This window comes from Rattus norvegicus, chromosome 8 (assembly GCF_021556685.1).
Source record: "Rattus norvegicus strain SHRSP/BbbUtx chromosome 8, alternate assembly SHRSP_T2T, whole genome shotgun sequence".
NCBI classification, from domain to species: Eukaryota; Metazoa; Chordata; class Mammalia; order Rodentia; family Muridae; genus Rattus; species Rattus norvegicus.
Genome location: NC_141541.1, coordinates 56785079 through 56811541, shown reverse-complemented (window position 1 = coordinate 56811541; position 26463 = coordinate 56785079). Strand labels below are relative to the sequence as shown.

At 48.3% G+C, this 26463-nt stretch overlaps 1 protein-coding gene across 3 annotated transcripts in view; it reads left to right on the top strand.

The window, feature by feature from the left end:
• Zbtb16 (zinc finger and BTB domain containing 16) overlaps positions 1 to 26463 on the top strand; it is a 187770-nt gene that overhangs the window by 77137 nt on the left and 84170 nt on the right. For all 3 annotated transcript variants that reach the window (XM_087562577.1, XM_087562578.1, NM_001013181.1), the window contains 1 exon segment: positions 16073 to 16170. In XM_087562577.1, the coding sequence (XP_087418703.1) occupies positions 16073 to 16170 (98 nt within the window).

The window sequence follows — 26463 nt, the reverse complement described above, 5'->3', positions numbered from 1 at the left end:
CGCTGACGTCTCCTCTCGGTGGCCATGGTGGCATGCTGAACCAAATAACAAAAAAGAGCAAGCAGGGGTAACAAACAGAAGCAGAGGCTGTTTGGGCTCTTTCGGGCTTTCTATCCCGGTCATTTATGATCTGTGGAGCCAGGGACCTTTAGAAATAGAAGAGTCTTCTTCCACCGTCTTACGAGTATCTTGTGTGGCCATTTTGTTCTGGAAGGCTGACCTAATGACTATCTTCGGAAATACCGTCATTCTCAATTTAGAATTCGGGCACCTCATTCCTCTTTCTCCACTTCCGTGGTTCCTGCCCATACCAAACCTTCTGCTCCCAGCTAACTAAGAAGGGTTTTGGCGACTCTGGAGTGGCGTAGCATTGCGAGCAAAGTCGCTGGTCCTGTATGCCATGATCCCGCCTAACCCAGCTCAGGTTCCCGCCTCCGTTCCTACTTTTCCACGAGACCGCTTGTGATGAGTCAGGCCAGTCTCCTGAACACCCCTCTAGCTCAGCTCCAGTCTTAGACACCAAGGGGTTTCCGTTGTTGACACGACCTGGGTGGGTAGAGCTATTCCACGTAGAAACCCCTGAAAACAAGCTCTGCTCTGCCCTCTCCTCAGTGCCATTTCAGCTCCAGCACCCACAGTTTCTCTGTTCCTCTTTTGTGTACATGTTGGACATATTTGGATTTTTTTTTTTGGCGTATTGACACATCCAATACTTCCTCCTTTTTGGATCCCTTCCGTCATCTTCTCTTGCCTCAGTCTCTTTTTTTTTTCCATGTGTGTGTCTTGGGATTTCATTAGTGGTCTATTACTGGGACTATAGACTGGTCCCTCCCTGGGAGGGAGCAAGACCGATTCCCTCCCTGTTCGAGCAAGACCGATTCCCTCCCTGTTCATCAGCCCACTCACTCAGGACTCTCATCACACGCAGTCCTTCTTTAGCAGCCTAGTGAAGTAATGCTGCCCTTTCTGCGCCCTTCTCACAGGCCAGCAAACTGAGAATCCCAAATCCACTGTAGACCTGAGATTTGAGCGTAGCAGGGCAGTACCAGAGTCTGGCTTCCTAGCCTACTGCACTGTCTTCTTAATCATACCAGGCTCTCTCACCCAACTATCTGCATTGCGATGGGCAAGCTGTTTTCGTTCTGTGTTTCAGTTTTCTCCTCAGCAAAATGGAAATAAAAATAACCGGTGCTTCATGCGATTGTTCTGTGGGACAGAATGGGAAGAAACGGGAAAATGCAGAGGAGGACCGTTGTAAGAGCTTAGCTGTGTGTTTTACAAGTTTCTATTCACTCTTCTTACCGATATCCTCTTAAGTATTATTATTTGCGTTCTTTGTTTAAAATCACCTCTTGTGTGTCTCTGGCCTCTTTGTGAGACTGTGGATGAGACAGTCCAGGTCTCTGTACATGGTAGGCAAGTCCTCCTCTGACAGAGCTCCACCAGCACTCTCTTCGGGTCATCATAGCATCCAAGACAGTGTCGTACACCCAGCTTGTGTCCAGAAAATGCTTCATGTTTTCGAGCAAAGGTGCTGGGTCTCCTAGAGGTGCCTGGGAGACAAACTCGTGTGTGTTGCTGTCTTTGCAGCAGATGCTGACTGATCTCAAGTTTGTCTTTGCCAGTGTCTAGCCTCAGCAGGCTCAGCAGTGTGGTGGTGGTGGTGGCTGGGGGTAAAACCTGGTAGGGTCGGTAGAGGCTGCCGTCCACAGCCCGCTTGTTGCCGGCAAACTTTTCCCTTCCCACCCCCTTCCCGGTAGCCCTGTGCCCTGCCAAGCCTGTGCACAAGCCTTGAAATGACAAAGTACCCTTTAGTTAATTGCACAACGGATTGCCTAGAGTTAAAAGTTCTGATTTATATGACTATCGCTCTAACTGCTCAATAACACAGGCCTGTAATCTACTTTCATTTCAAACAGAACGGTGATTTATAGGGCAGCATGCCGCTTTAGCTCAGAAATGAGGTGTTCAACATATGCTCTGTTGACATAAATTTGGAATTTATCGCTGTTGTCAAAACTGCCTGTTGGACAAAGGTGGGTATTAAGGCAATAAATGGCTCAGAATAGTTTTCTGTCACATTTCCTAACCATTGTATTCCGTCTATTTGAGGGAAAAATATATACTTAAAAGTAATCAAATGTCCAAAATCCATGCATCTTGTTTTGAATGGAGAGAGAGAGAGAGAGAGAGAGAGAGAGAGAGAGAGAGAGGCGGGGGGGGGGGATGCAGGGGCAGTGGGGGTGGAGGGGGCGAAGAGACGTGGGGAGGGGGAGGGGCTGGTGTGGGCAATGGTGAAGGAAAGCATTTTGTGAAGTTATGGTCCATTTAAGAGATTCCACTTTGCTTCCTCTCCCATCCCCATTAGGAGGTAGGCTTTCCTTTCTCATTTACAAAAAGGGGGGGGGAGAAAAATGAAAGCTCATTAAATAAAAATAGTGAAGGACATTTTTATGGGTGGGCTTAAAGCCAGCACTGTCAGGGAGGAGTTAGCGAGTGGGGCTTGGAGGGAGGCAGGCAGGGATTTTGTTTATGGGGAAATAAAGCCACCAGCTGGGGTTGGGCTCTTTGCTAGGTTGGTGAGCAGCGTTAGCCTTTCTCCCAAATGCTCTCTTCAAGCTCCAGGTTCCCGTGGACTGGGTGAATATTTAATTGGCGACTGGTGGCAGTGAAGGAGCTGGTGGGCATTGTACCCCAACCAGGTCCTGATTGATTTATTATCCACCGTGTGATCAATACCCACCAATCACTGAGCCATCCACTCAACAACGTGTCTTCGAGGTAGCCATTATTCCCGTGCCCTTTGTTGGACTTGAGAATTCAGATAAATAAGGCAAGCTGTCCTCTGGTTACCCATCTAGGAGGAAAGAGAGAGAAGACAGCAAGTGGAGGCTCACCATTGCCTCTTGTGTAACCAAAGACATGCAGGCCAAGGCAAGGGCTGTGGTTTTAGGCAGGGAGGCACTAGGAAAGATGATACTAGCCCATGTGGCCCTTTGAGAGCATGAGGTCCCTCCTGGGGAGACACGAGGTCTTGGGAATTACACTACCATGGTAGGACTTTATTTATCTGTTTGTTTGTTGAGACAAGGTCTCACTGTATATCGCTGGCTGGCCTGGAACTTAATGTGCAAACAAGGCTGGCTTTGAACTCAGAATGTCACCTTCCTTTACCCTCCAAAGTGCTAGGATTAAGGGTTATGTGCCACCACGTCCAATGGCTCTCTATTTTGTTAATATATGATATTTTGTTGGCATACAGGTGACTATTGACATACAATCGCTGGGTTTTGTGTATTGTGTAATATATATATTATTATACATATTATTGTTGTTGTTGTTGTTGTTATTGCAATGCTACGAATTGAACCGAGGGCCTTGCTCTGCTACTGAGCCACGTCCTCAGATCTGTCATATGTTATAAAAAGCAGAGCCCTGAACCCTGTCGCCACAGCATCTTAGCACAGAGTTACCAGGGCAGGCAGTAGGCAGGACTGGATGACATAGTGAATGGTGTCAGTCAAGGTTAAAAATCTATCTCCCTTCTTTATCCCCAGTTTCAAGATAACAACATGCAGTCACTTGTGGGCTGGTGTGCACCATGCTGAGAACGAAAGCAGGCAGATCCAGGGAGCTGCAGCAGGGCTCTGTGGCTTGGGCCACAGCTGCTCCTTGGGCCCTAGTTCTGTCTGGGTTTTATGCATGGCGTATGAGCTTGTCAGGAGGCAGAGGAGCATGTGAGCTGCCTGGTACTTCTCAGGAAAACGAGGCCCAGCGGGGAAGAGGATGCGTATTTGTTGCCTTTATTTTATTTTTCCTTTTATCTCTGTCCACATACTCGGACCATCTCAAACGCTGATAAATGTTCTCACTCTCCCTCATTCTCTCTCTGTGTGTATTACACACACACACACACACACACACACACACACACACACACACACACACACACACACAGAGTGTTCATTCTCTGGCTCATATGTGCGCCTCACATGTATACAGTCTTGTGCACCCTGAATATGGACACCAATTGTAAACCCCCCTCTGTGTGGCTCACCCCCCACCCCTTTGCCACCAACTCCTGTCCTTTTCACACAAAGCTCCCCGTTGGGAAAACTCATAATTTTTACACCACACAGTCTTGACTGGCCATTGCTGGAATTACTGGCTCTTTGAAGTGCTTTCTGGTGGGGCATTTACAGGCTGTTTTAATTACCTGCAGCTTGCAAAGGGCCTTGCTTGCTCCCTGCCTTTGTTTGTTTGTTCTTTGTAAGGAATCGGTGCAGAAAGGGAACGTGCTGCCGCCTTCCGCACAGAGAAGAAGGGGGCAAGAAGTTTAGGACCCATTCACAGAGCTTCCCTGAACCTCCTGCTTCAGGATGCTCTGCCCCCTGAGGCAAGCTCAGGCAGAGAGGGCAAACTTTACTTGTGGCTTGCCCAGCTGCCAACTCTGTGGGCCCCTCTCTTAGAATTTGCCGGGTATTTTGTTGGTTTCGTTTGTATGTTTTTGGGGATATCTGTCTGTGCATGCACGTAGGCCGTGATGCCAAGGTTGAATGCAGGGCCTTATGTGTGCTGAGCAAAACGCCCAGCTGCGGAGTTCCACCGTCAACACCACCCATTTTCATTTTTAAGCATTAAGTCTGCTTTCAGACCTCCCAGCTGAGACAGCAGGGCTGTGAAATCACACAGCCCACTGTTGACCAAATCAAAGTCGCTCACACTTGAGCCAGGACCCCTTTCCGATTTTTCAGCTAAATCTCTTTAAGGAATGGCATCGTTACATTATTGAGTCTGGACTTGAGATTCGGGGACAGGTTTGAAATAATACACGTGACGGTGGCACTCGGTTTGCGCCGTGTGGCGTTTCCTTTCCTTGTCTTCATTCGTTTTCCTATTTGCTGCTTTTTTTTAAAAGGACTCTTTCAGGGGCTGGAGAGATGGTTCAACTCTAAAGAGTACTTGCTGATCGTGCAGAAGACCCACGTTCAGGTCCCAGCACCCACATGGCAGCTCCCAACCATTTATAACTCCAGTTTCAGGAGCTTCAACCACTCTTTTGTCACCTCCGTGGGCACCAGGTGCACACATCATGCTCATACATACATACATGTAGGCAAATGCTCATATGCATAAATAAAAATCTTAAAAACCTTTATAAAAAAATTAGAGTGACTCTTCGGGGTTCCTGCTGAGCCCGAGCGTAGCCTGTCCTCTGTGCATGTAATGAGCTAGCATGCCAGGGGGGCACGGGGCTTCATCCCTTTACACCTGCCTACATGGCAGAGGGAATCTCTGTTCATTTCATCTAAAGCCGTGTTGTGCAGTTGGAAGCCGTGAACCTTGCTGATGGATATGTTGACTGGCTCCTCAATGTGGTAAACGTGGAGGATGCGTGATGACCGCCACCAATCCATCTTTAGATACATACCCGACAGAGGCGAAACGGGTTGAGGACAGGTTAAAGCTTCAACGCTGGTGCTCATGGCAGTGTGTGTGACATTCACAAGGCTGAAACAGCTGCCTACCCGTCGTCTGGTGAAGGGACACACAGGGCGTTGTGTGTACATACAAGGGCATGTTATTCTACTCTAGGGGAGAAGGAGGTAGCCTACATAAGTCTACTCTGGAAGAAACTCGAACAAGTGTGTCCTGTGAGAGAGGTGAGATCTAAAGGGGTCCATCTTGTAATGGCTTTCACATCAGGGACATGTTCACGATGGGCGAGTTCAGAGAGGAAGGTAGGTGTAGCTAGAGGCTGGGCTTGAACAGAAGAGGGGAGGGCAAGCATTGTTAGTGTAGGGAAAACATTCTAGAATTAGATATCAGTGATTGGAGCATACGTCTGTGAACATACTAAAGGCACGCCCTCTCAACAGTAGACTTTAAAAGGGTAAATTGTAGGGTATGTGGATAATATCTCAATAAAATTCTGTTTAGAAATACCCACTGACTGCGTCCCAGGATCCCTGCCAGGTTCTGACAGCGCACCAGATAGCTTCTGCCTTGACAAGGCTTACAGTCTTGGTGAGATAAAGAACAGCTACTGCCCATTGTGTGCCTGCAGGGAGTGTTAGACCCTGGAAGGAGACGAAGAAAGTGCAGTTAGCTGCAGAGCACTGCTGGTATAGATAGAACCCCGGCAGGCTGTGGCTCTGGCACAGTCCGGCTTTTGTGGGAGCTGGCACACGGGTGCGTAGCAGACACACTGTGGACATTGGTAGGGAAAGGACCAACATGGTTTCCCTGTGGTGCATCCTGAAGCCTGTGTGAGATGATCCTGGGAGTAGAGTCTGGAGCCCATTGTTCTACCTCTTTGCCTTGAGGCTTCCTTGTGCTTCTCTGTAGCTCAGGTGGGGGAGTCTAATCCAGTGTGTCTTTTCTGGTTGCTGGTTTTCAGGAAGCCCCTTCAGTGTGAAATAAGGTGCACTCTCCCTTTGGGATTAAATAACCTGAGGTGACTTGATGACTTGATTGTGGGCACTTCCCCTCCCCCTCTCTTCCTCCCTCTCTCCCTCCCTCCTTGCTCCTTATCTTTCTTCCCCTCTTCCCTGTGTGTGTGTATGTGTCTGTGTATCTGTGTGTCTGTCTGTGTGTGTGTGTGTCTGTCTGTCTGTCTGTCTGTCTGTCTTCCAACTGGTTCTCACTGTGAGCAGTCCTGGCTGACTTACAACTCTATGTAGACCAGGCTGGCCTCAAAGTCAAGACATCCCCTGCCTCTGGAGTTCTAGAATTCAAGTTTTTTTTTTTCCTCATTGTTCTAGAAGAAACTGAGGTTTGGGGGACCTGGTAGGTTTTCTTTTTGTTTGTTTGTTTGTTTTGTTTTTTTTAAGCAACAATCTGCTCAAAGCTGACAAATCTCAATCTCTCTCAAAACCAAAAAAAAAAAAAAAAAAAAAAAGGAAAAAAATTCTGCCTCCCCCTCCTTCATTAAAATGACAATAATTTCCCCACTGTGATTTGAATGTGATTTGATGTCCATAGAGATAATCTGCCCGGCTCATCTCTGATGTTCACAACTGAGGTAGAGAGCCTGGCTCTCCAGCTCAGAATCCTCATAGAAAAGTAATTTAATTTTCAGTGTAGTAAGCGGGAAGGACGAGGCAATATAGATTAAAGGGGTTTTCAGAGTGGTTTAATTCCGAAGGCATGGGCTTGCAGGGGCTTTCAGAGGCCCCGTTATTCTCCACAATGGTCCGACTTTGCAGATGGGTACCTGGGATTCACCGGCAGCATCCTGGTCCCCTGGCTGAAGTGGAAACCCAAGAAACAATTCCTGATAACCAAGAGGCAAAGACATCTCCCACACCCAGGCAACACTGGGAGATCACCAAAGAGTGTAGAGTTTTGAAAGCTGTTTTCATAGGAACTGGCTATTTGTGCTGGAGAAAAACCTTGTATGGGAGACAGAGAGAAAGATTTAAAAAACATCAAGCCCGGCACATCCATAACCGTAGCCTGATTCCCTTATAGGGCCCTGAGGAACTGGAGAGAATGCTTTGGATTTATTTTTGTTTCTCCTGGGCTGACACCATCTAGTATGCACCACGGTACCCTGTTTTGGGTTTGGAAGAAGCTCAGGCACGCGATAAATCTTGAAGCTTTTTACTATTTTTCTCTTCTCTCATTTTCTTTTTCTTTTCTTTTTTTTTTAAAAAAAAACACACACACACAACTTTTCTTCTTTGTTAAAAGAAAAACTACAAACGTGTGTATTGATTCCTGCCGTCAGATCTTAACTGCCTTGGCTGTAATACCTTGCTTACATCTGCCAGGTTTTTGTGCAGTGTTGCAACATCTCCTTAATCCAGTGAGCATAAATAGAACATTTCAGTCATATTTGGCTACCAGCAACTTCACAGATAAGCATGCTAAGACCTTGTTGAAAGAGACTGTATGTGATTGTGCGCGATACCATCAGCCCAGAGCCCAGAGCCCAAATGAAAAACTTTTGTTCTTGGTGAAATTTGTTGATCGAGATATTTCAAATAAATGACTTGGGAGAACTCAATATTTTAAAACAAGTGTAGGTTATATAACAGCCAGGAGCCCAGGCCACCCAATGCTCAGAGGCCCTCAGGGACCATCTTAGAATACTTCCTCAGGGAGATAGATTAGCATGTTACATGCCATTTCCTATACCGCCCTTCCTTTCAATTTCCCTCTCTTTTCCTTCAGTTTTCTTGAGACAGACTTTCATTATATACAGCCTTGACTGACTGGAACTTCCTGTGTCTCTCAGGTTGTCCTTGAACTCACAGAGATCCACCTGCTTCTATCTCCCAACTACTGAGATTAAAGGCAAAGACTATCACCACCTGCCTTCCACCTTATCTTTTAAAACAGAGTCTCACTGAATGCAGAGCTCATAACTGCGTAGGTCAGCTAGCTAGCAATAGCGAAGGATCCACCCATCTTTCCCACCTTCCCAGTACTAGGCTCACAGACATACGAGACCTCACACCTCTTTCATGTAGGAGCTGGAGGTCTTTACCTACAGAACCATCTCTCCAGGTTCTCTGATGCTTTTTGAAGCATAGGACTCTCCCATCCCCTCAGTAGTCGGCCAGATAGGAGTCAGTGATGTATGAATGGCTTTCATTCTGGGAGCCCATAAAAGGGATGGAGAAGAGATTTCTCTTTTGGGCAACAGGCAGCGTTATCCTTGTACTGAAGTGGGTGGATATGTGTATAGGGGGAAGGCAGGTGTCTCCATCTCCCACATTTTCTCTTCAAATTCCCTTTTTGGTTTGTTTCCGTCGTTTAATGGGGGGGAGGCATTATACATTGCATAATGAAACCCTTTGCATGTGATGCGGACCCTTCATGAATGGGGGGTAGAGTACAGCCAGTGTCGCCTGTGTCGGCCCCACCACCTTGCAGTTTGTGGAGCTGACTAGCAAGAACCCAAGAGATCATCTTGATCTTGTCTTGTTTTGGCTGCAAAGATGGAAAGGCGAAGGCTGGAGAGACAAGAGGTTTGACAAAGAGTGTCTGTTGTCTGCTCGGATACCTGGAGGGAAAACCGCATGTCCTGCTCAGTTGATGCATATGCCTGGTCAGCACATACCTTCTAGCTAGATGACTCTTGAGAAGGCATGGCTCCTTGGTGTTCCTTCTCCTTCCCTCACAGAGACTCCAAATCAACCAGAATGGCCCCTCGTCTCGCATCCTCTGCGAGCCTGCATCCCTAGGAAACCTGCAGCAGGGAAAGTGTTAACCAGTACTGCTAGTTCTCGGTTGTTTTTAAAATCGCTTCTTTGAAATCCTTGGCTTTTATTAGTATATTTACTTTATGGCATACATAAAGATCTGTATTAAAAAATAAATTGTGTTGTAAAAGCATTGGGTAATGTTTATTAATATTGACTAGTCAGAGAGCCACGAACTATATTGCTAGAAGGATAATTTGTAGTAATACCAGCTATGCATGTGAAGCTTGTCAAATGACTATCTAATCTCCACATTTTTAAAAAGAAGCGGTTGAAAGGATAATTTCCCTTCTGTTTGGAGGAAATGAAAGGGACCCATGCCTTGCTGAGGCTGGAACTGTCCTTTCTCCCCGCCCTACCCCCACCCCGGCTCAAGCATGTTCTCCAATGCCAGACAGGTGCACGGGACTGCAGGGCAGTGGCCAGGTGTCTCCCTCTGTCTTAGAGCAGCTAGAGACCACCTCGATAGAAATCCCGTGTCACCGTCTGCTTGAGTCTGCGTTGAAGGCGGAGATGGAACCATGATTCTTGTCCTTAAGCTTGGAGTTCTGAGGAACATAGAAACAGCTTAGTCTTGAGTGATGTATATAGCACAGTGGCACCGGGAATGACTAATGACCCCGCCTGGAATATGACACAGCTGGTGACATTAAGAAACATTCTCTGGGAAGATCTAATGTCACCCTTAGAAGGTAGGGAACATTCATCAAGTGTCCTTGGGCCCCGTGCAAAGCTTGCTTTGGTTTAGGGTGCAGGTCTGTGGTAGTGCTTACTGTTGGAAGGGTTCCTTTCCCATGAAGATCCATGCAGAAGACTGACATGCTGGTGCATGCTGTAATCTCAGCATTCAAGAGGCTGAGGCAGGGGGATCATGAGTGTGAAGCCAACCTGAGCTAGAGTGAGGTCAAGGTGAGTCAGGGATCACATAAGTAGACCCAAACCTTGTGTCAAAAACAAAAACAAACCAAGGAAGTGGACAGGCACCAAACCTGCAGAAAATGCAGGAGGCTGGGCTGGGTGGTATAGATAACCACCGTTTCCCTGGCAGTTGGCTTTGGAGAGGACATTTCTGATGGGCTCATCTTTGTGCCAGCACTTCCTCAGAATACTGTTGGCTGGTTGACCTTTGACCTGTCATGCGAAATAAGGGTCTGTGAGCCTCAGACTTGGGACTTTAAAAAAAAAAATCCACGACAGTCTAAAGGAAAGTGAAAAGGCCCAAGATTGAAGTCTTTTTCCTCTCTCAGTTTAGCTACTGTTTAGAAAGGTGAGTGAGCCCAGCCAGGTTTTACAGCCATTCTGGGAGCCTATTTCTTTTGGTACTGGAAGCTTTGGCCTAGTTCATGTTGTCCCCACAGGGAGAGGTTGGCTGGGAGTCAGTGTTTGTTGACAGAGAGGCCCAGCAGGTTTGCATGGGGCTAGCTTCCCTCTGTAAGTAGAGGGCCTTTGAGAGGGTTGTTGCTCACATGGGCTTCAGGCTTTTGAGGACGAGTTTAGACCTGGGTCTGGATGTCATTCATATATACTTCTTGAGGCTGTCTTAGAATCACCAAATGGGTCAAATCCTGTCAACTTGACATAACCCAGAATCCCCTGGGAAGAAAGTCTCCATGGGGGATTGTCTCCATTGGGTTGGCCGGTGTGCGTGTCTGTAGATATGACCAGCTGCTTCTAGCTCCTCATGCCGTGACTTCTCTGCTATGATGGACTTGAACCTGGAATTGTGAGCAGATATAAACTACGTTCTCCCACTAATATGCTTTTTCACCAGAGTAACCAAAATAAAACTAGAACACATGGCTGTGAGATTAGAAGGCCCTAGCTGGGGTTCTGGGTTGCAGACCTGTCACCCTCTCTGCCCCGGAGGCTGAGACCATAGGAAGACAGGGAGAGTTTAAGGCAGCGTGGTAACCTAGGGAGATCCTGCATCACAATGAAAACACCTAAAGAGGGTACATGCTCAAGGTTTTTAGTCCACCAAAGCAAACAGAGCAAAATTGCCAGTGTCAAGGGGCTGTCATAAGCAGTTCAGTCTCTGGGCAGGCCCTGAGTGAATTGAAGGCCTTATTGGCCTGGTCTGAGCTTTAGTTCAGAAGATATATTAGTTAACTGAGAATGGGTAAAACATTGTCCAGTGTCTGGTTGTACATTCTCTTCCAGTGGCCTGTCCTAGTTCCCTAATGGCATGGTTCCCTGTTCTGATCTCTTCTCCCCCCAAACTCACGGGTCACACTATTTCAGCTTCCTCTTAGCAGAGTGAGGGAGTGAAGTCCCTGGGCTAGTGGAACTGAGAGCTTTTCTCTTAACCTTTCTTGCTTGTGGGTAAGTCCCATCTTTGCCCTTTATCCCTATACAAAACACAAGAAGGAATAAGGCCTCGAGCTCCCTCATCCCCCCAATCCAGAAGCCAGAGCCTCTAGTTTTTCTTTTTTCATTTGTTTATTTTTTTGTCTTTTTCTTGATGATGCCGTGAAGCCCCTCCTCATCCTGAAGTGGACTACTCCTGGAGAGGGCAAGCATGCAGGGCTCTCTAAGATTAGGGCCAGCTGTCTCTGGGGACTGAGGTAGGGAAGACAGGGCAGGTCACTCCTTGATAACACGCATGTTCTTATGCTGTCCCTTTTGAGCTGGGTTGATGGAAGCCTATTCTGGATTCATGAGGTTGGTCTGAAGCTCAATGTTTATCATTCCAGAAAACTACCATAGGCCTTCCTTGTGTGGATGTCTGGAGACACGAGATAAGGTCTGGTTCTGGAATGGAGGCTGCCTATGTAGCTGTTGTATTCAGATTATTTCTAGGACAAACAGAATATACCTATACCTGGTTTTCCTAGAGGGGCTTCTTTGACCTTGGACAGTGCCTTTAAAATGGGTCTTAGGAAGCAAAGGCAAGGTAGGCATAGCATCTGTTATTGAACATCAGTAGTTGAAAACAGATAGGATCTTCGTGATTCGAAGATTCAGTGAGCACAGACATGTCCCAGTGACACCGTGGCCAGAATGGTTTTATTAGCGAGAGCTGCTGCAAGGGAGAGAGTGGTGAGAGAAAATGAGTCCTTCTCTTGTGTTGCTCAAAGGTTCAGATTTGTTAAGATAAAGTTCCACATAGTGATTCTCTTTCTTGGGGAAATAGGTAGAAACGGTCAGGTTAACTTCTTTATCTTCTTGGGTATGAGTGAACTTCTGTTCCCTGCGCAGCGCGTGAAGTCAGGTCACGTTTTGTCTGAGTTGGATGGACCCACTCTAGAGTCAGATGACTTTCAAAATGGCGGCCATCAGTCTGGCTTCCTCCTGGAGAACACGTGTGGGAATCCCATCATCAAGGGAGGCAGTGCCTTGTGAAAAGACAGGCCAGACCTGGGGAGATGTTGAGCTGGGAAGAAGGTGAGATTAGCATTTCGGTCTAAATCTATGCAGAATGTAGTGACAGTGGGTAAAGAGAGGTAGCCTAGCACAAAGGTGTTATTTTGCTTTAGGTGGGATTGTGTTTCTGCAGGGGCTCCTCTGAAGACTGTGCCAGAGTCTGCTGCTTGCTGGGTCTGTAGAATGTACTCATTTCCTCTCTGCCACTTATGCTTTCTTGGAATTGAGAGATCTTCTTCCTTGCTTGTGTAGACAGTAAATTTTCTAAAATGAGCAAACTCGTTCAGGGCTCTGTTGATGTCCCAGGCAGGCCCATGAGGTTGTCCCCTCTTCCTGTCTTCAACTTTGTCTGCTTTGTCAGGCTCTCCCTGCCAACGAAGCATGACCTTTGTCCTTGCTACATGTGGACTCGCACGGCTGCCATGCTGGGTCTCTGGGAACCTGTGTGGGGCACTGAGTTAGTAGGTCAGTTTCAGGACAGTGTGCTCCCCCTGAGAATTGGGTAAGACAGAACACACATGCCATTGAAGACTAGAAGACTCACGGTTACTGAAACAGTTCAGAGGAAAGGCTCCCGATAACTTGTAGAAGGTTCTTTTGCTGAGAGAAAGAGAAAATAAAAGGCCTTCTGGATTAGAAGGGTTTAAAGCTAACGGATTGCTGGGCTGGTTCTAGAGTTTTGGTTTGCTGTATCATAGCTTATGACCTGGGCCTCATAGTATGTTACAATAGGCAGCAGCAAGCAGGTCTGTGGTCCAGGAAAATAAGTGTCCCTTTCAGGAACTCCTTGGAGCCCAAGTCAAAAAGGATATGGTTGAGACTTCTGAATAATTAAACTTATCTTCACCTACAATTTTAGTTACTAAGATAGATTATCTTACAAGTGAGAACAAATTTGATAGCTGTCTGTGGTAGTACACACTTTTGTACTTGAGAAACCCAGCTCTTGAGAAACAGAGGCAGGCAGATCTTTGAGAGCTCAAGGCCAGCCTGCTTTATAGATCAAGTTTCAGGCCCATCATTCCTTCATAAAGACATCCCCTCTCAAAAATGTAAAATATAATTCAAGTGGTTATGACGACATGAGTTGGTCAAGGTCTTTAAACCAGCCAGGGCTGGGTCAGGGTGAGAGTCTGGGTTGCATATCTGTGTGCTTGGCCTTCCTCTTGGTGCCACTGAAATACCTGTGCAGGAAACAGGCTGGAATCTGTCACCTTTCACACAGAGCCAGTCTGGCTGGCAACTGGAAGAAAAGCCACTTTCAGCAATTGCTGAGCAAATCTCCTAACCAGGGAAAAAGGCAATGCGGTTACTTAAGAGTGTTTATCCGGGTAAGAGACTTGATCTGTAACTCTGGAGGAGGAATTGAGTGTAGGCTGGCGGGGGTACTCCTCAGACCTGAAGACTGACCATCCACAGTCCTTTGGAAAAACAAATCCATATGGGCTCTCCTATGCTCCCAGGGATGCCTCCCCCACCCCGGAAGCTTAACAAATCCTAAATGATTAAAAGGGTGAAAATCAGCTGGACCCCATTCCTAATCAACCTTCAGGAAAGCACCTGGGAAACCACCCTCAGAGAGTCTTTGTGTTCTGTAGATATCTCTTCGAAAGGCAAATACTTATCATGCCCAGGCAAGGGACAGGAGTGCACCCCACTTTGCACCCCCACCCCCGCTGTGGGGTGTGTGTGTGTGTGTGTGTGTGTGTGTGTGTGTGTGTGTGTGTGTGTGTGTGTGTATGATGCCTGGGTACCTATTTAAAAACACACTTTGCCCCAAACACTATTCGGACATGCCCCAGTGCCCTGACATTGTGAAATATAATCAGAGTAAAGAATGTTCAGTTAAAATGTTCTGTACTCTTTCTCAATTTGGATAGATCAGCCACAGCCAAGAGTGAGATAACGCATGGGGGATGGGTGGAGCGCCCTAGAGTGTTGTGGGAGACCGTGTGTGTTTATGTGTTTGTGCTTGAGAAATCATTTGTCTTTGGCAAGGGGGAAGAGGAAGGCAGCAAACAGAACAATGTGATTGAGAAAGAGTTCTGCAAAGAACGGCCTGTGATCCCTATCGGGAAGCTGTACACATGGCGTCGGGTGCTGTCCTCATGCTATGGTGGCCCGTTGCTTGGCGCGCCATGCTCGGCATGCTACAGAGGCACCCCTTGGGGGGCGGGGAGGCACTGAATGGTTTTGGCATAGTGCTGGGATCTGTAAGTTGGTAGCAGTGTGTGGTTGGGTGTCATTTGTGATGTTGGCACTGCTACTTCGAGTACGTACTATCGTCCGGTTTTCTCATGTAGCCAGTACCAGCTTGGCAGCCCACCATGGTTTTATAGCAAACCGTCATTCTGTCCAGCAATAATCTAGGCTCCCAGAGAGCCCCTGTGTCTCCCACCTGCCCCACTGCCCTCGGATCCTGTCTCTGTCTGCCCCTCTCTGCCCTCCTCCTTAGTGACAGGGAAGGAACAGATTGGGGTAGGTGTTGTAGGTGGATCCTGGATCAAGCAGTGCCCACTGGGGCTTGAGGATAGGAGAGTCATAGGAGAGTCAGCATTTGGGGCCAGCTCACATAAGTAGCTCAGAGAGCCCCTACCTCCCCCCCCCCCCCCCCCCCCCCCCCGCTCAGCTCCCTACTTGCTGGTCCACTCACTCGGTTCCTTGAAAATGACCAGCTCCATGGTAAAAGGTCTAAGCAGAAACAGCCCAGCAGGGACTTAGGATAAAAGGTAGCATTGTCCCAGAGCTTTGGACCAGTTGTTGCCATGGTAATGACATGCCACTTCATAGGATCTTAACGATGGTAACGAGATGACACGTATGGAAGAACCGTGGTAGGATAAAGGACCTTGTTCTAGATTGAAGTTATCTGATGTTTTTGCAGTTCTTCTGTCGGGGGAGGGGGTTGGAGGTAGGTCACGGCTACTCGAAGAGCATCTAGCTACTGAGAGAGAAGTGTACTTGCTCATAGAATCTGTTCCTTCTTAGACTCATTTGGAAAGACCCAGCCCTGGGCTTTGGAGATGGGGAGAAAGATGACATCAGTGCAGCCTTCCGAGTCTAGCAGATGGCAGGAGCTTGAGTCTGGCACAGCCCAGTGAGGGGTGGGAGAGGGCATGAGTTAGTGCTGCCTGGAGGTAAACAAAGGCCAGAAGGGCTTCATTCATGATATGTACTAGTTTGACAGTGAGCCCTCTGTTTGGCTGCCCCAGATGCTGAAACCTTTTTTCTTCTGCACTCAGATCCGAGTCTGAGTACCAGTGTTAAAGCAATGAGGAGTGCCCTGCACTTTTAGGAATGTATACAGCAATCCACGGACACTGGACACATGGGACTGTCCCAGAATCAGGAATGGGATGAGACTTACCAGTCCCTCCCACCCCTCACCACCTCCTCCTGTTCCCCCTGGGGATTGCTCTGAAAGTCTGTCGGTGTGTGGGGGGATGGGCTGTCCTCTGTCCAGTCAGTGTCAACCTGTCTTCTCCCTTTCCCCACAGGAAGCTGCACAGTGGGATGAAGACATACGGATGCGAACTCTGTGGAAAACGGTTCCTGGATAGTTTGCGACTGAGAATGCATTTACTGGCTCATTCAGGTAGGTGAGGGCTCCTTCAGCGGCCCCACATTGGTACAAACAGCCACCTCCTGCCATTTTCACCCTCAACTCAGAGCTGGCCCTGATCTGGTTGTCTTCACTGCCAACCGGGGTTTTGGTCCACCATGTCCCTCGTATCCTCCTTTCAGTTCCATGGAACAGAGAAGCCACCCTGAGAGCGTGCCCACCGGAGGAACCTAGCTGTGTGCTCTCCCCTGGGGTTCCCAGGCCGTCACTGGGACCCATGCCCTGTGCCTGCGATCTACCTCCTGAAGTAGACTGCAGTTTCATTAGCAGAAACAGTTGTGGAATTAGGTTCTCGCTGTCTAATGAATCTGACTATTGGGTTCAAATTATACAAGAGCCTTTAATTAAATAGATATAGAAAGGTTGGAACTCAAAGCTAGTTGTAGCGTGCTGTCTTTTGCAAGTTAATTTTATCCAATTCTAGTGGGGTTGACTATATGGCTGCCAGTAATTTTGCTCATGTTTGGGCAAAGCTGTTCTGCCCCAAAGCTGTGTAAAGAGAGAGAAGCCCTTGACATCCTGTGTGCCTGGTGTTCTGGGTACAGGGAAGGATCCTGTAGTCCTGATGCTGCAGGCTTTTAGCCGAGGGTGCAGCCTACCTTCTGTGGCACCAGTGATTCCCCTCTCAGGCCTTCTCCTTCTAGTAGCTTCATCTTTAAACTTTGCACTGGTGTTTTAGGAGAGAGGCAGTCTGTCTTCTTTGGTCTTGCTCTCTTTACGTAGGTGACCTCTGATAACTGCCCCTGCTTCAGCCTTTCATATTGCCTCGAGCAACATGTCCTCTGGGATTTTAACATGTGATTCAAGCCCCCCTCGCTTGACACTAAGTTGACACTAACCGTGAGACTGTGGGCAAATTGAGCCCGTCTCTCTATCTGTCAGTGCAAATGAGGTGTTGCCTCTATATAGAGGTGATTTTTCTGGTTTGAGGATTAGATGAAAGGCTTTAGACATGAGTACTACACATCTCCATGCCCCCTGGTCTGCAGTGGTGATTCAGACATCGATGGGACGGTGACTACCTAGACTTCCTTCCCTGTTCTCCTACCTCTGAAGCTGTCACCCCGAGGCATGCCTCCTCATCTCACTTCAGATGCTTCCAGCCTGGTGGGCTGTCTGTGTACTATTCTTCCTCCAATCAGTTGTGTGGACGATGGTGTAAGTTCTCATCGGCAGCCTTGCGGTACCCCACTGTAACTTTGCTGCCTAGCTTGCTCACGTGGCTTCACCGACTCAGCGCTTACCGAGTGCTTTGGTTCTGTTTGTCTCCTCCTGCCTGCGTGGCAGAACCCTTCTCCCACCTTTCCAGGTTTTCCCAGACCCTTTTCAAAAACAAGACCACCTTAGCCATTTCCCCATTTTCAATCAGAGGTAACCATGCCCTCCTCTGACACCCATTCCTGTAGCTGATGCTTTAAGCACAGTCTTTCTTCCGTGTGTTACTGTTATTTCTGGCCTTGCCTTAACTCCTCCCCTCTTGAGAGGCAGGACAATACAGTGGAAGAAACTTGGGTACCTACTTCCTGATGAGGCAGCTTGGTCTTTCTGAGCCTCAGCCTCCCTGTTTGTAAAGCAGGGATGTTTAAGTCGAACCCTGAGAACTTAACTTGTAAGGCTCACACAACCTTTATGCCGCCATGCTCACAGTGTCTCCTTAACAGACAGTAAACTGCCAGGGCACAGGATCAGGCCAGTGTTAAGTCTAACACATTGCCTGGCATCAGCAAATGCTTAAATGAGCTAATGAGTACAGCCTAGGCATTTGATGAGCAACCTGAGGACTCTAAGGTCCTGTCTGGCCTCACCTGCAGCAGAAATCCTTTCATGTCTGAGGGGCTTGATGGAAGGGGGACACACTAGACCTCCTAGCTCTCTTCCAGGCAGTAGGAGCAAGTATGACTTGGCTACCAGCTCTGCTGGGAACCCATGTCTACAATGTTGGGGTGTGCGGCTGAGATGTGCTGAGAGCTACTGAACTCTTTCTTTTAGGTGGGTTTGCTGTCCCCAGTTCTGACAAGATAGTGAGTTTGCATCACTTTGCTGCAAACTGGCAGGTCCCCAAAGGGGCACCCACTTTGGTCCTATCTAAGTCACCACTTCAGGGTCTCACGGTCTTTATGCTTCACACGCTTTAGTTTTCCGTTTTAGTATGGATGTACTGGCCATGGAAGACTGACTATATATACTATGTGGTTGGTCCCTCTGAAACCCATCTGCCGCTGCCCTTGTGAAGGAGAGTTTGGTTACCATTTTGTTTTTAATTCACCCTCGCACACAGCTACACAGCTCAGAGCCTGCAGAGTCTGAGACCTTCCTGTCTGATTTTTTGTCCTTTGATTTTTGCCTTCAGGCCCCTCACTCCTGTACAGGTGTGTCTTGATGTCCAAGTAGCACCAAAGGCCAGGGAGGCTAGACCACTTCCTGTCCTCTGCCCCCTGCAGAGACCTGAAACTGCTTCAGGTTAGGGTCTGGATCTGAGGGGTTCCTGGTCGTCTAGCAACCACTACCCCCGTACTCTGTCGCATTAGAAGATAGAATCCCAGCACTAGGGAAGTAGAGGCAAAGGGCTCAGGAATTCAAGGCCAGCCTGGGCTATGTAACACCCTGCTTTAAAAAAAACAAAACAAAAGGGAACCTACATTTATTTATTTATATAGTTAGTTAGTCAGTTAGTTATTGAGACATACCCTGGGGGTTGGGGATTTGGCTCAGTGGTAGAGTGCTTGCCTAGGAAGCGCAAGGTCCTGGGTTCAGTCCCCAGCCCCGGGGTGGGGGGGGGGGCATAGACAGCCTAGGTTGGGTTTTTGTGGTTTTTATTGTTTTTTGTTTTGTTTTGTTTGTTTTTTGTTTTTGGCTTCTCTGGTTTGAAGTTTTTGTGTTAGGAAGTGACAGTGAGGCCCACCTCAGGATTTATACCACAGACCCATTTTATAGACAGTAAAGGGTTGGAGCTGGGAAGATAAATGGTGCACAGGGCCTGGGAAACCTTTTTTGGTGGGGGGGTCCTTCTCCCTTGTTTTTAAGGACCGGCTGTGGAGAAGTGAACTCTGTCCTGGGCAGGGGTCCTAGTTGCTCCCTCAGTGTTTCCGAGGCTGTCCTAGCCAGGCTCATTCTGGTTGTTTCTTCTGCTCCACCACACTGCATGCCTTTCCCTTCCTCCCTGGCTTGCTGGTGCTGGCCGCCCCACCCCCTCTTGGCTAGCACAGCCTGTGTTTGTTATTGTAGACCTGGCACGGAGCCAGGTCTGGCTGCGAGCCAGACTTGTGGGTACAGTATGTACAGTGACTGCTCAGCCAACTTTGTCATCGTACTCGATTATTACTATTTTTTTTTTCTGATCTGGAAAGGGTGGGGTGAAAACAAGAGTTTCTGCTATGCTGGAGGAGAGAATGCACTGAATTCCGTGATGTTATTTCTGTGAGGAAGGACTCCGGTCTGGCTTGCCATACCTTGTCTGGGTCTTTCCTTTCCCTCCTGTCCTCTTTCTCTCCTCCTCACTTCTCTATCAGATGAAATCAGCCTGTAGGAGATCAACAAGGCAAGCTCTTATTTGCAGTGACTAGAATCCTAAATTTACGCTCTTAAATCAGTTTTCATTGTGTTGAAATTGACAATTTGTTTAATTAGAAGTTTGCCCTGTAGGAGGCCCTTCTGAGAGGCTGTGATCTCTCCCCTCCCCTCTCTCTTTACTTTCTCTTTTTCAGTTGTGTTGGTTTTTTTTTTTTTTTAAGACCCTTAATGGTGGTAGTGAATGTTCTGGTGTAATTGAAGTTTTGATCCCGATTTGAATGCTTTAACTACCCAGGTGTTTATAAGACCTACCTGATGATAGTTTAAATTGACCACCACCAACGTAACTCATTTAACTGATGGCTGATCTGGTCCAGCTCTGCCTTTAGAGGTGGCTTTGGGGATCAGAAGGGCTTCAGGATTGGGGGCGTGGCTTGTCGAGGGAAGAGCAATGCCTTCCATTCAAGTTTTTGCCAAACAGTAGGTATAGGGCCGTGGCAGGGAGCTGAAGAGTCTCCCCCAGCCCACCATCCACATCCAGAGGTGAGACTCTAAAGCCTCATTCGCTGCCCTGTTCCCATTGCTGTTAGTCAGGAAGCATGCACAGGTCCCCAGCTCTTGGCTCTTGCTTTTCACAAAGAGGCGATTTCCAGCTGGGATGTGGGGCTAGACAGACCACAGGCCGTGACTCAGTGGGTTCTGAACTTGCCCAGTGTAAATCTTCGAATTCGGCTTACATGAGCTTGCCGCACCTTGGCTTGACGCACTGCTGCTGGCTTTATAAACACACTACAACTGCTCGCTCTGTTTTGGACACAGCTGTTTGGTTGGAGGGGTCTGGGTGTCTAGGTGGTCAGGCCCCGTCCTGGGGGTATCATTGGCTTTTGGACCGAGTGCATGCTTAATATGCAGTAATTATGGGTAAGGCTGGGCGCATTGAGCAGTGATGGATGCCACAGCATCCTTCCCCTTGAGGAACTTGGTCTAGCAGGAGGCATCGGGTTAATTATAAAAGTGTTGAGAGAGGAGTACCAAGCGGCAAGAGGGATGGGTAGGAGAGCTTCAGACGATGCAGACCCTGCATAGACGGTGCGGGCAGTGCTCCCGAGAGATCACAGAAAGCCTGGCTGTGAGAATGAATGGCACCATTTGGAGTGGGGTCTGTGAGCAGGGTGTGTGTGGAGGACTGAGGAAGGTGTGCAGGGCCCAGGACAGAGAGACAAGACGAGGGGAAGGGTTAAGTGATTTGTAACTCCCCAGCACTGGAAAACCACTAGCTTCCTGAGACAGGAGTGACAGACAGTGCTTTTCTTTCAGAAGGGCTGCTGGGCTTTGGCTCTCGATTGACCTGGACCAATGATATTGAAAGCCCTTCCATAGGCATGACAGGTAGTCCACGTTGGCCATGGCTGCAGTGTGGAATGTCCTAAACTTCGCCCGTTAAAATAACACTCTTTCGTGCTTGCGAGGAGCCCACCCCTGTGACCAGCCTTGTCTTCGGACTCAGAGCGTAGTGGAGGAATGAAGGCCTGGGCTGATGATGGGTTTTACGTTTCAGCCGGAGCATGGGGTAGCCTGAGCTATCCGAGGCCTTAGTCATCCAGGAGCAGGTGAAAGTGCTAGAGAAGTTGGAGCCAGAAGCAAGGTTGGGTTTCTTAAGCTGCTGTGATGGGGTGAGGTGGGGGATACAAGTTGGCAAAGATCAGTGAGTTGACCTGGTTCGTTCCCTCCCTCCTCCCCTCCTTCCCTCCCTCCCTCCCAGCACTTAGCTTTTGGCTTCAGGGTTCTTACAGACAGAGGGGAAAGGAAAGAAGGGCAGCTGGCAAGTCCCTGTGACTGCTAAATGAGGGGTCCCCACAGTGATCATCAGAAAGGCTGCCTTGAGTTCAAAGATGGCTTCTCAAGACCTTCAGCTTAGAGTTAGCCGGGCACATGAGAGTCTGTAGGCGCTCCATTCACCCTGTCGCCTCTCCTGAGGATACCAGCGTTCTTTTTGCTATCAGGGTAAAACCCTCTCTCTGGACTCTTTAACTCCCTCCTGGGTCTTGAGAGGTGCCCACCCAGCGAGCATTCCTGTTGGCAGTGGGTGTCTCAGAGGTCCACACACTGGGGTGGCAGAGAGGAACAAGCTGGGAAAGCCTCCCCCCTTCTCCCTCTTGAACACACTCTTCCCTCTTCCTCTCCCTCCTCTGAGTTTGGCCAGCTTCCTGAACTTTTTCCCAGAGTGGTGTCGTCACTGGCCTGCCGGCAGGTCTGGATGTTCTGCCAGCATTCCAGAGAGTTTATGATCGCTTGCAGATGCGTCTCCAAGAACACACTGTACCCAAAGCAGAAATTAATGCAGGCTTGACTGCGGTCCAAGCCCCTACACGGGAGAGAGGAGAAAGAAAACAAAAACTGTTTAATGCTGTTTATAAATTATACACTGGCTGATGAAAAATACATTTCTTTCCTGCCCTCTTCCATGCTGGCCCCTTCCCTGTAGCCCCCTTCTCATCCCCCCCAGCCCGCCCCTTCTCCATTTCTGCCTCAAGAGCCTCAGCTGAGCGCAAGCGAATATGGTTTTGCTTTTTAGCTCCTGTTTTGGCTGGGATCCGAAACCTTGCCGCTGATTCCTAGCCAGAGTATTTTTCCCCTTTACCTGATGAAATACACTGATTTTTTTTTTTTCCAGCCCACATGGGCTGTTTTGGGTTTTGTTGTTTGGGTGGGTAGGGCTTTTTGTTTGTTTTTTTTTTTTTTTTTTTTTTTTTTTTGTCTGGGGTCTTGTTAACAGCGAGTGTCATACACGATGGTGCAGGGTATCATGCTCATCCCCACACACTTCTGCCCACCTTAGAGTCACTCAGTATATACCCTCCAAGGCTTCACCTCAGGCTAACTGAACTGAGAAATTTGGGGAAATCCTTTGCAGGTCATTGTATTGAAGAGTGTTTTCCCACCAGTTCTCTCCCATCTCTAACCTGTGTGAGGAAGGGGTTCGAGTACCCCCCCCAGTACACACATCTCTATATAGGGCGGTGTAGCAGGACTGGAGAACTCATTCCAACGGCTCTCCTGGATCCCACACCCTACAAGCCCCCCCCACCCCAATTTATTCTATAAATTCGTTTCTACATTATGTCTATCCACTTACATGGCTTTTGTGTTTTTTAATACTGCTAATGTTTATCATTTGCCCAACAGGCTCGACAGATTTTGCTTCCTGTAGAGCATTGAGGCTTTAGAGCCCCCTCGTTGCTAAGTAGCAGTCTCTCTGTACTGTAATGGGCTGATTTTGTATTCTGTTCAGCGCTGTATCTTATTTTTGTATGCAAGACAAAGTGTTTTGATGGAGGACGATTGTAGCAGTGTCTGGAGGCTGTTTGGAGTTTTATGGGCTGTACAGTACACTGTGTGCTCTCCGAACAGAACACAGGCTGTTGAATTTTGGATTGGATTTGTCATTCTCCCCCCCCCCCCCCCCCCAGAGAGGAGCCTGTCAGATAGAACATGACTTCAAGGGTGGAAGAGAGAAAGTGGGAATTATGTAATATCTCTGTCCTCTCTCTCTCTCTCTCTCTCTCTCTCTCTCTCTCTCTCTGTGATCTCTCCATCCCCAAAGAAGGTGGCACACCCCTTTCCCATTGCAGCGTGATTTTGCACAGCTAGGTGGTGACCTTCCTATTAGGAATGAATGGTGCCGTAGAGGAGAGGGTGGGACATCTGTCTGTCTGCTGTTCATTCGGAGTCTTTTCTTCTCTTGTCCCTTCTTCCATCCTGCCTAGGTTCCGGTTGCCTTTACTAGTCCTTGATTTTGTCTAAGGATGAACAGATTCTCATGAGGAGCTGCAGGGCTGGGCTGGTTTTGCGGGATGGACCTGAACGCAGTGAGGTTTCTGTGTTCTCAGAGTCCTTATGCCTTCGTTGGCTTCCTACAGACACCCCCTGACAGTAGTGTGTTTCTGGGTGGACTCCCATGGCTGCCTTTTCCTCTAGCCTCTGATCCCTAGCCCTTGAGTCGGGCAGGGCCAGTGTTGTTTAGAGTCCAGGTCTGTGCCTGCCCTGCCCACCATGCTGCTGCTGCTCTTCCTTGTGCTCCCGGCAGGGCAGGGGTCCGGTGCTGTCTCTTCCCTCCCTCCCTCTTCCCCTCCCTCCCCCCTCCCTCCTCCCCTCCCTCCTCCCTTCCCCCCTCCCTCTTCCCTTCCCTCCCTCCCCCTCCCTCCCCCCTCCCTCCCCTTCCCTCCCCCCTCCCTCCGCAGGTGTTTATTTTGTCTCTCTCTGCCCCCCCATCTCCTTCCGTCTCACTTCATCTCTTTGGCACCGTCCTGTGTCTGTGTCAGCCACAGCCTCTGCTCGACACCGCTGCGTGTTTTCTGTCTCCCTTCCCGTGTCTTCATCTGTCTCTGTCACCGTCTGCCTTAGCCTGTCTTTTCTCATCTGTCTGTCGGTCCGTCTGTCTCCTCCCTTACTACCCTCCGTGTTCCTGAGCTTAGCAGTTAGTTGGACACAAGTCAGAGTGGGGAACTTGGGTCATTCTGGCCCAGAGGCCTGGTGAGGACTCTCTTAACACATGACTGGAGAGAGCTTGTAGCACATGAAAGCTTACACGTGCTGGTCCCTCGCCTTGAAACAAGAGTGGGTTTGCTCAGCCATGACTTCTGTTCTGCCTAGGTCCTCTCATACACTGTTTTTAAGTGGAGTTGGTAGATAGAAGAACAGGCTTAGGTTGACAAAGTCCTTACTGGACACTGCTCTTCTGAATCCCATCGCCAGACCCCAGGCAGCCACAGGTGTGCACTATATACCTACCAGAGCCTGGAAGCCGCCAGTCAACCCTTGCTAATCCTCCTATACTGGTTTGTGATCTGGGAAAGTGTGTGGCACACAGAAGGCTTGGGTTGGTATTTTTGACTCAATGACTATCCTGTCACTAAAGTAAGGTATCTCAGTGGGTAAAGGAACCTACCATAAGCCTGGTGACCTGAGCTCAATCCCTGGAACCCATGTGAAGGTGGAAAGAGACCGGATCATTCGCAGAGTATGTGTTGGATGTCTCTGTGCCTCGGAGAGGGAACCTGGAGGGGATGGAGGTGCATGTAGAGCTTTAAGGTTTGCTCTGTAGAACTCAAAGATTCATCAGGTCCAGGCTAGGTGGGGGGTAACCTTGGACAGGTGTTTGGTTAAGAAGGTAGCTCCTTGTTGGAAAGTCTGGAGAAAAAGCCAAAACTGAGGGGCAGAATCTTCACCAGGCACCGTGTGTGTGTGTGTGTGTGTGTGTGTGTGTGTGTGTGTGTGTGTGTGTGTGTGTGTGTGTAGAGACCTAGACAAATCATTTACATGAAATACTAAAAGTTGTTCCTTTGTTGTAATGGGCCCACACAGGCCATTACTTTGCAGACTTAAAAACAAAATGAGCGCACCTTATCTAGTGGCTGCCACTGACTTGTGTTTGGTTGCAAAGCCCGGGCTTTACCTTTGAGTCTGGGCTTCATTGCTGGTTGTTAATTTTTAGATGTTGGTGGCAACCCCACCCCTGCCTCCTCTCTTACACACACACACACACACACACACACACACACACACACACACACACACACACTCCTTGGATTCCTACAGGAACAAGTTAATGGATGGATGGATAGGAGTATTTCTCAACAAGACCCCAGTGAAGAACCTTTTCATTTTCAAAATAGCCTCTGACCTTTCAGGCCAAGGGAGCAGAGTTTCTCTGAGGAATCCAGAGAGCCCAGGCGGAGACTCTGCGTTGATTTTGGCAGGGGGCGGAAGTTTGACTTTTTTTTTAAAATTTAATAATTTTGGTTTCCTATGAATGGTTCTGCTCTGTGTGCAGTAGTATGCATTTTCATAACCGTCTCTTCCACTTTGGATAAAGGAAGGGAGGGGGGGAAAATAACAGCAAGCAGCATTCTGTGGGCAAAGGAAGAAAACAAGAGAATGGGGCAGAGAACAGGCTAAATTTAAAATTGTAATTGGCTGACTTCCACTGGCTTGCGGGTGTTTTAATGACTCATAATAACTTCATTTAAAACCAGCTGAGCAGAAAATAGATTGGAGAGGAGCCTCGGGCCATTATGGATTTGTTTTTTTTTGACAAGCTCGGTTTTCAGCAGCAAGGAAGGCTCTCAGAGAGGGCTTGGCTGCTTCTCTCTCTCTCTCTCTCTCTCTCTCTCTCTCTCTCTCTCTCATCTCATGACTGGGAGAGATTGTGTATATGTGTGTGTGCGTGCATGTGTGCATACATATGTGTGTATATTATATATATACATATATATATATTAAAAAACCCAGAGATAGTGTTTTTTTTTAACTCTTCCCCCTTAGCCCCTTTAATTTTTTTTAGCTGATTAAAATAGATGCCTTGGGGTATTATTTTAGCATTTTAGGATCCCTGCTCCCACACTCACTTTTGATGTGGTAAACAGAACATAAATAAAATTGTTTTTGGAAATGATTGAATTAATTAGGTAGTAAACAACTGCAAAAGCATAAATTCCCTGGGCTGGTTTGTTCCCACCCTCATCCATATTTTCCCGAGGCCCCTCCTTTCCCGAGGCCCCTCCTTCCACAGGACAGGACCCTCCTTTTTACTGGGCAAGGTTCCTCCTCTGTCACGGGGGTAGCCATTCGGTGATTCTCCTGCCCCACATAGATCGCTGGGCTTAGGATGGGACTGGTTCTGTCCAGGAAGTTTTAGGAATTGCCAGACGAGGCTCTGACCCGCCTGTAGTTGTTTCTAAATAAAATCCTGCCTGT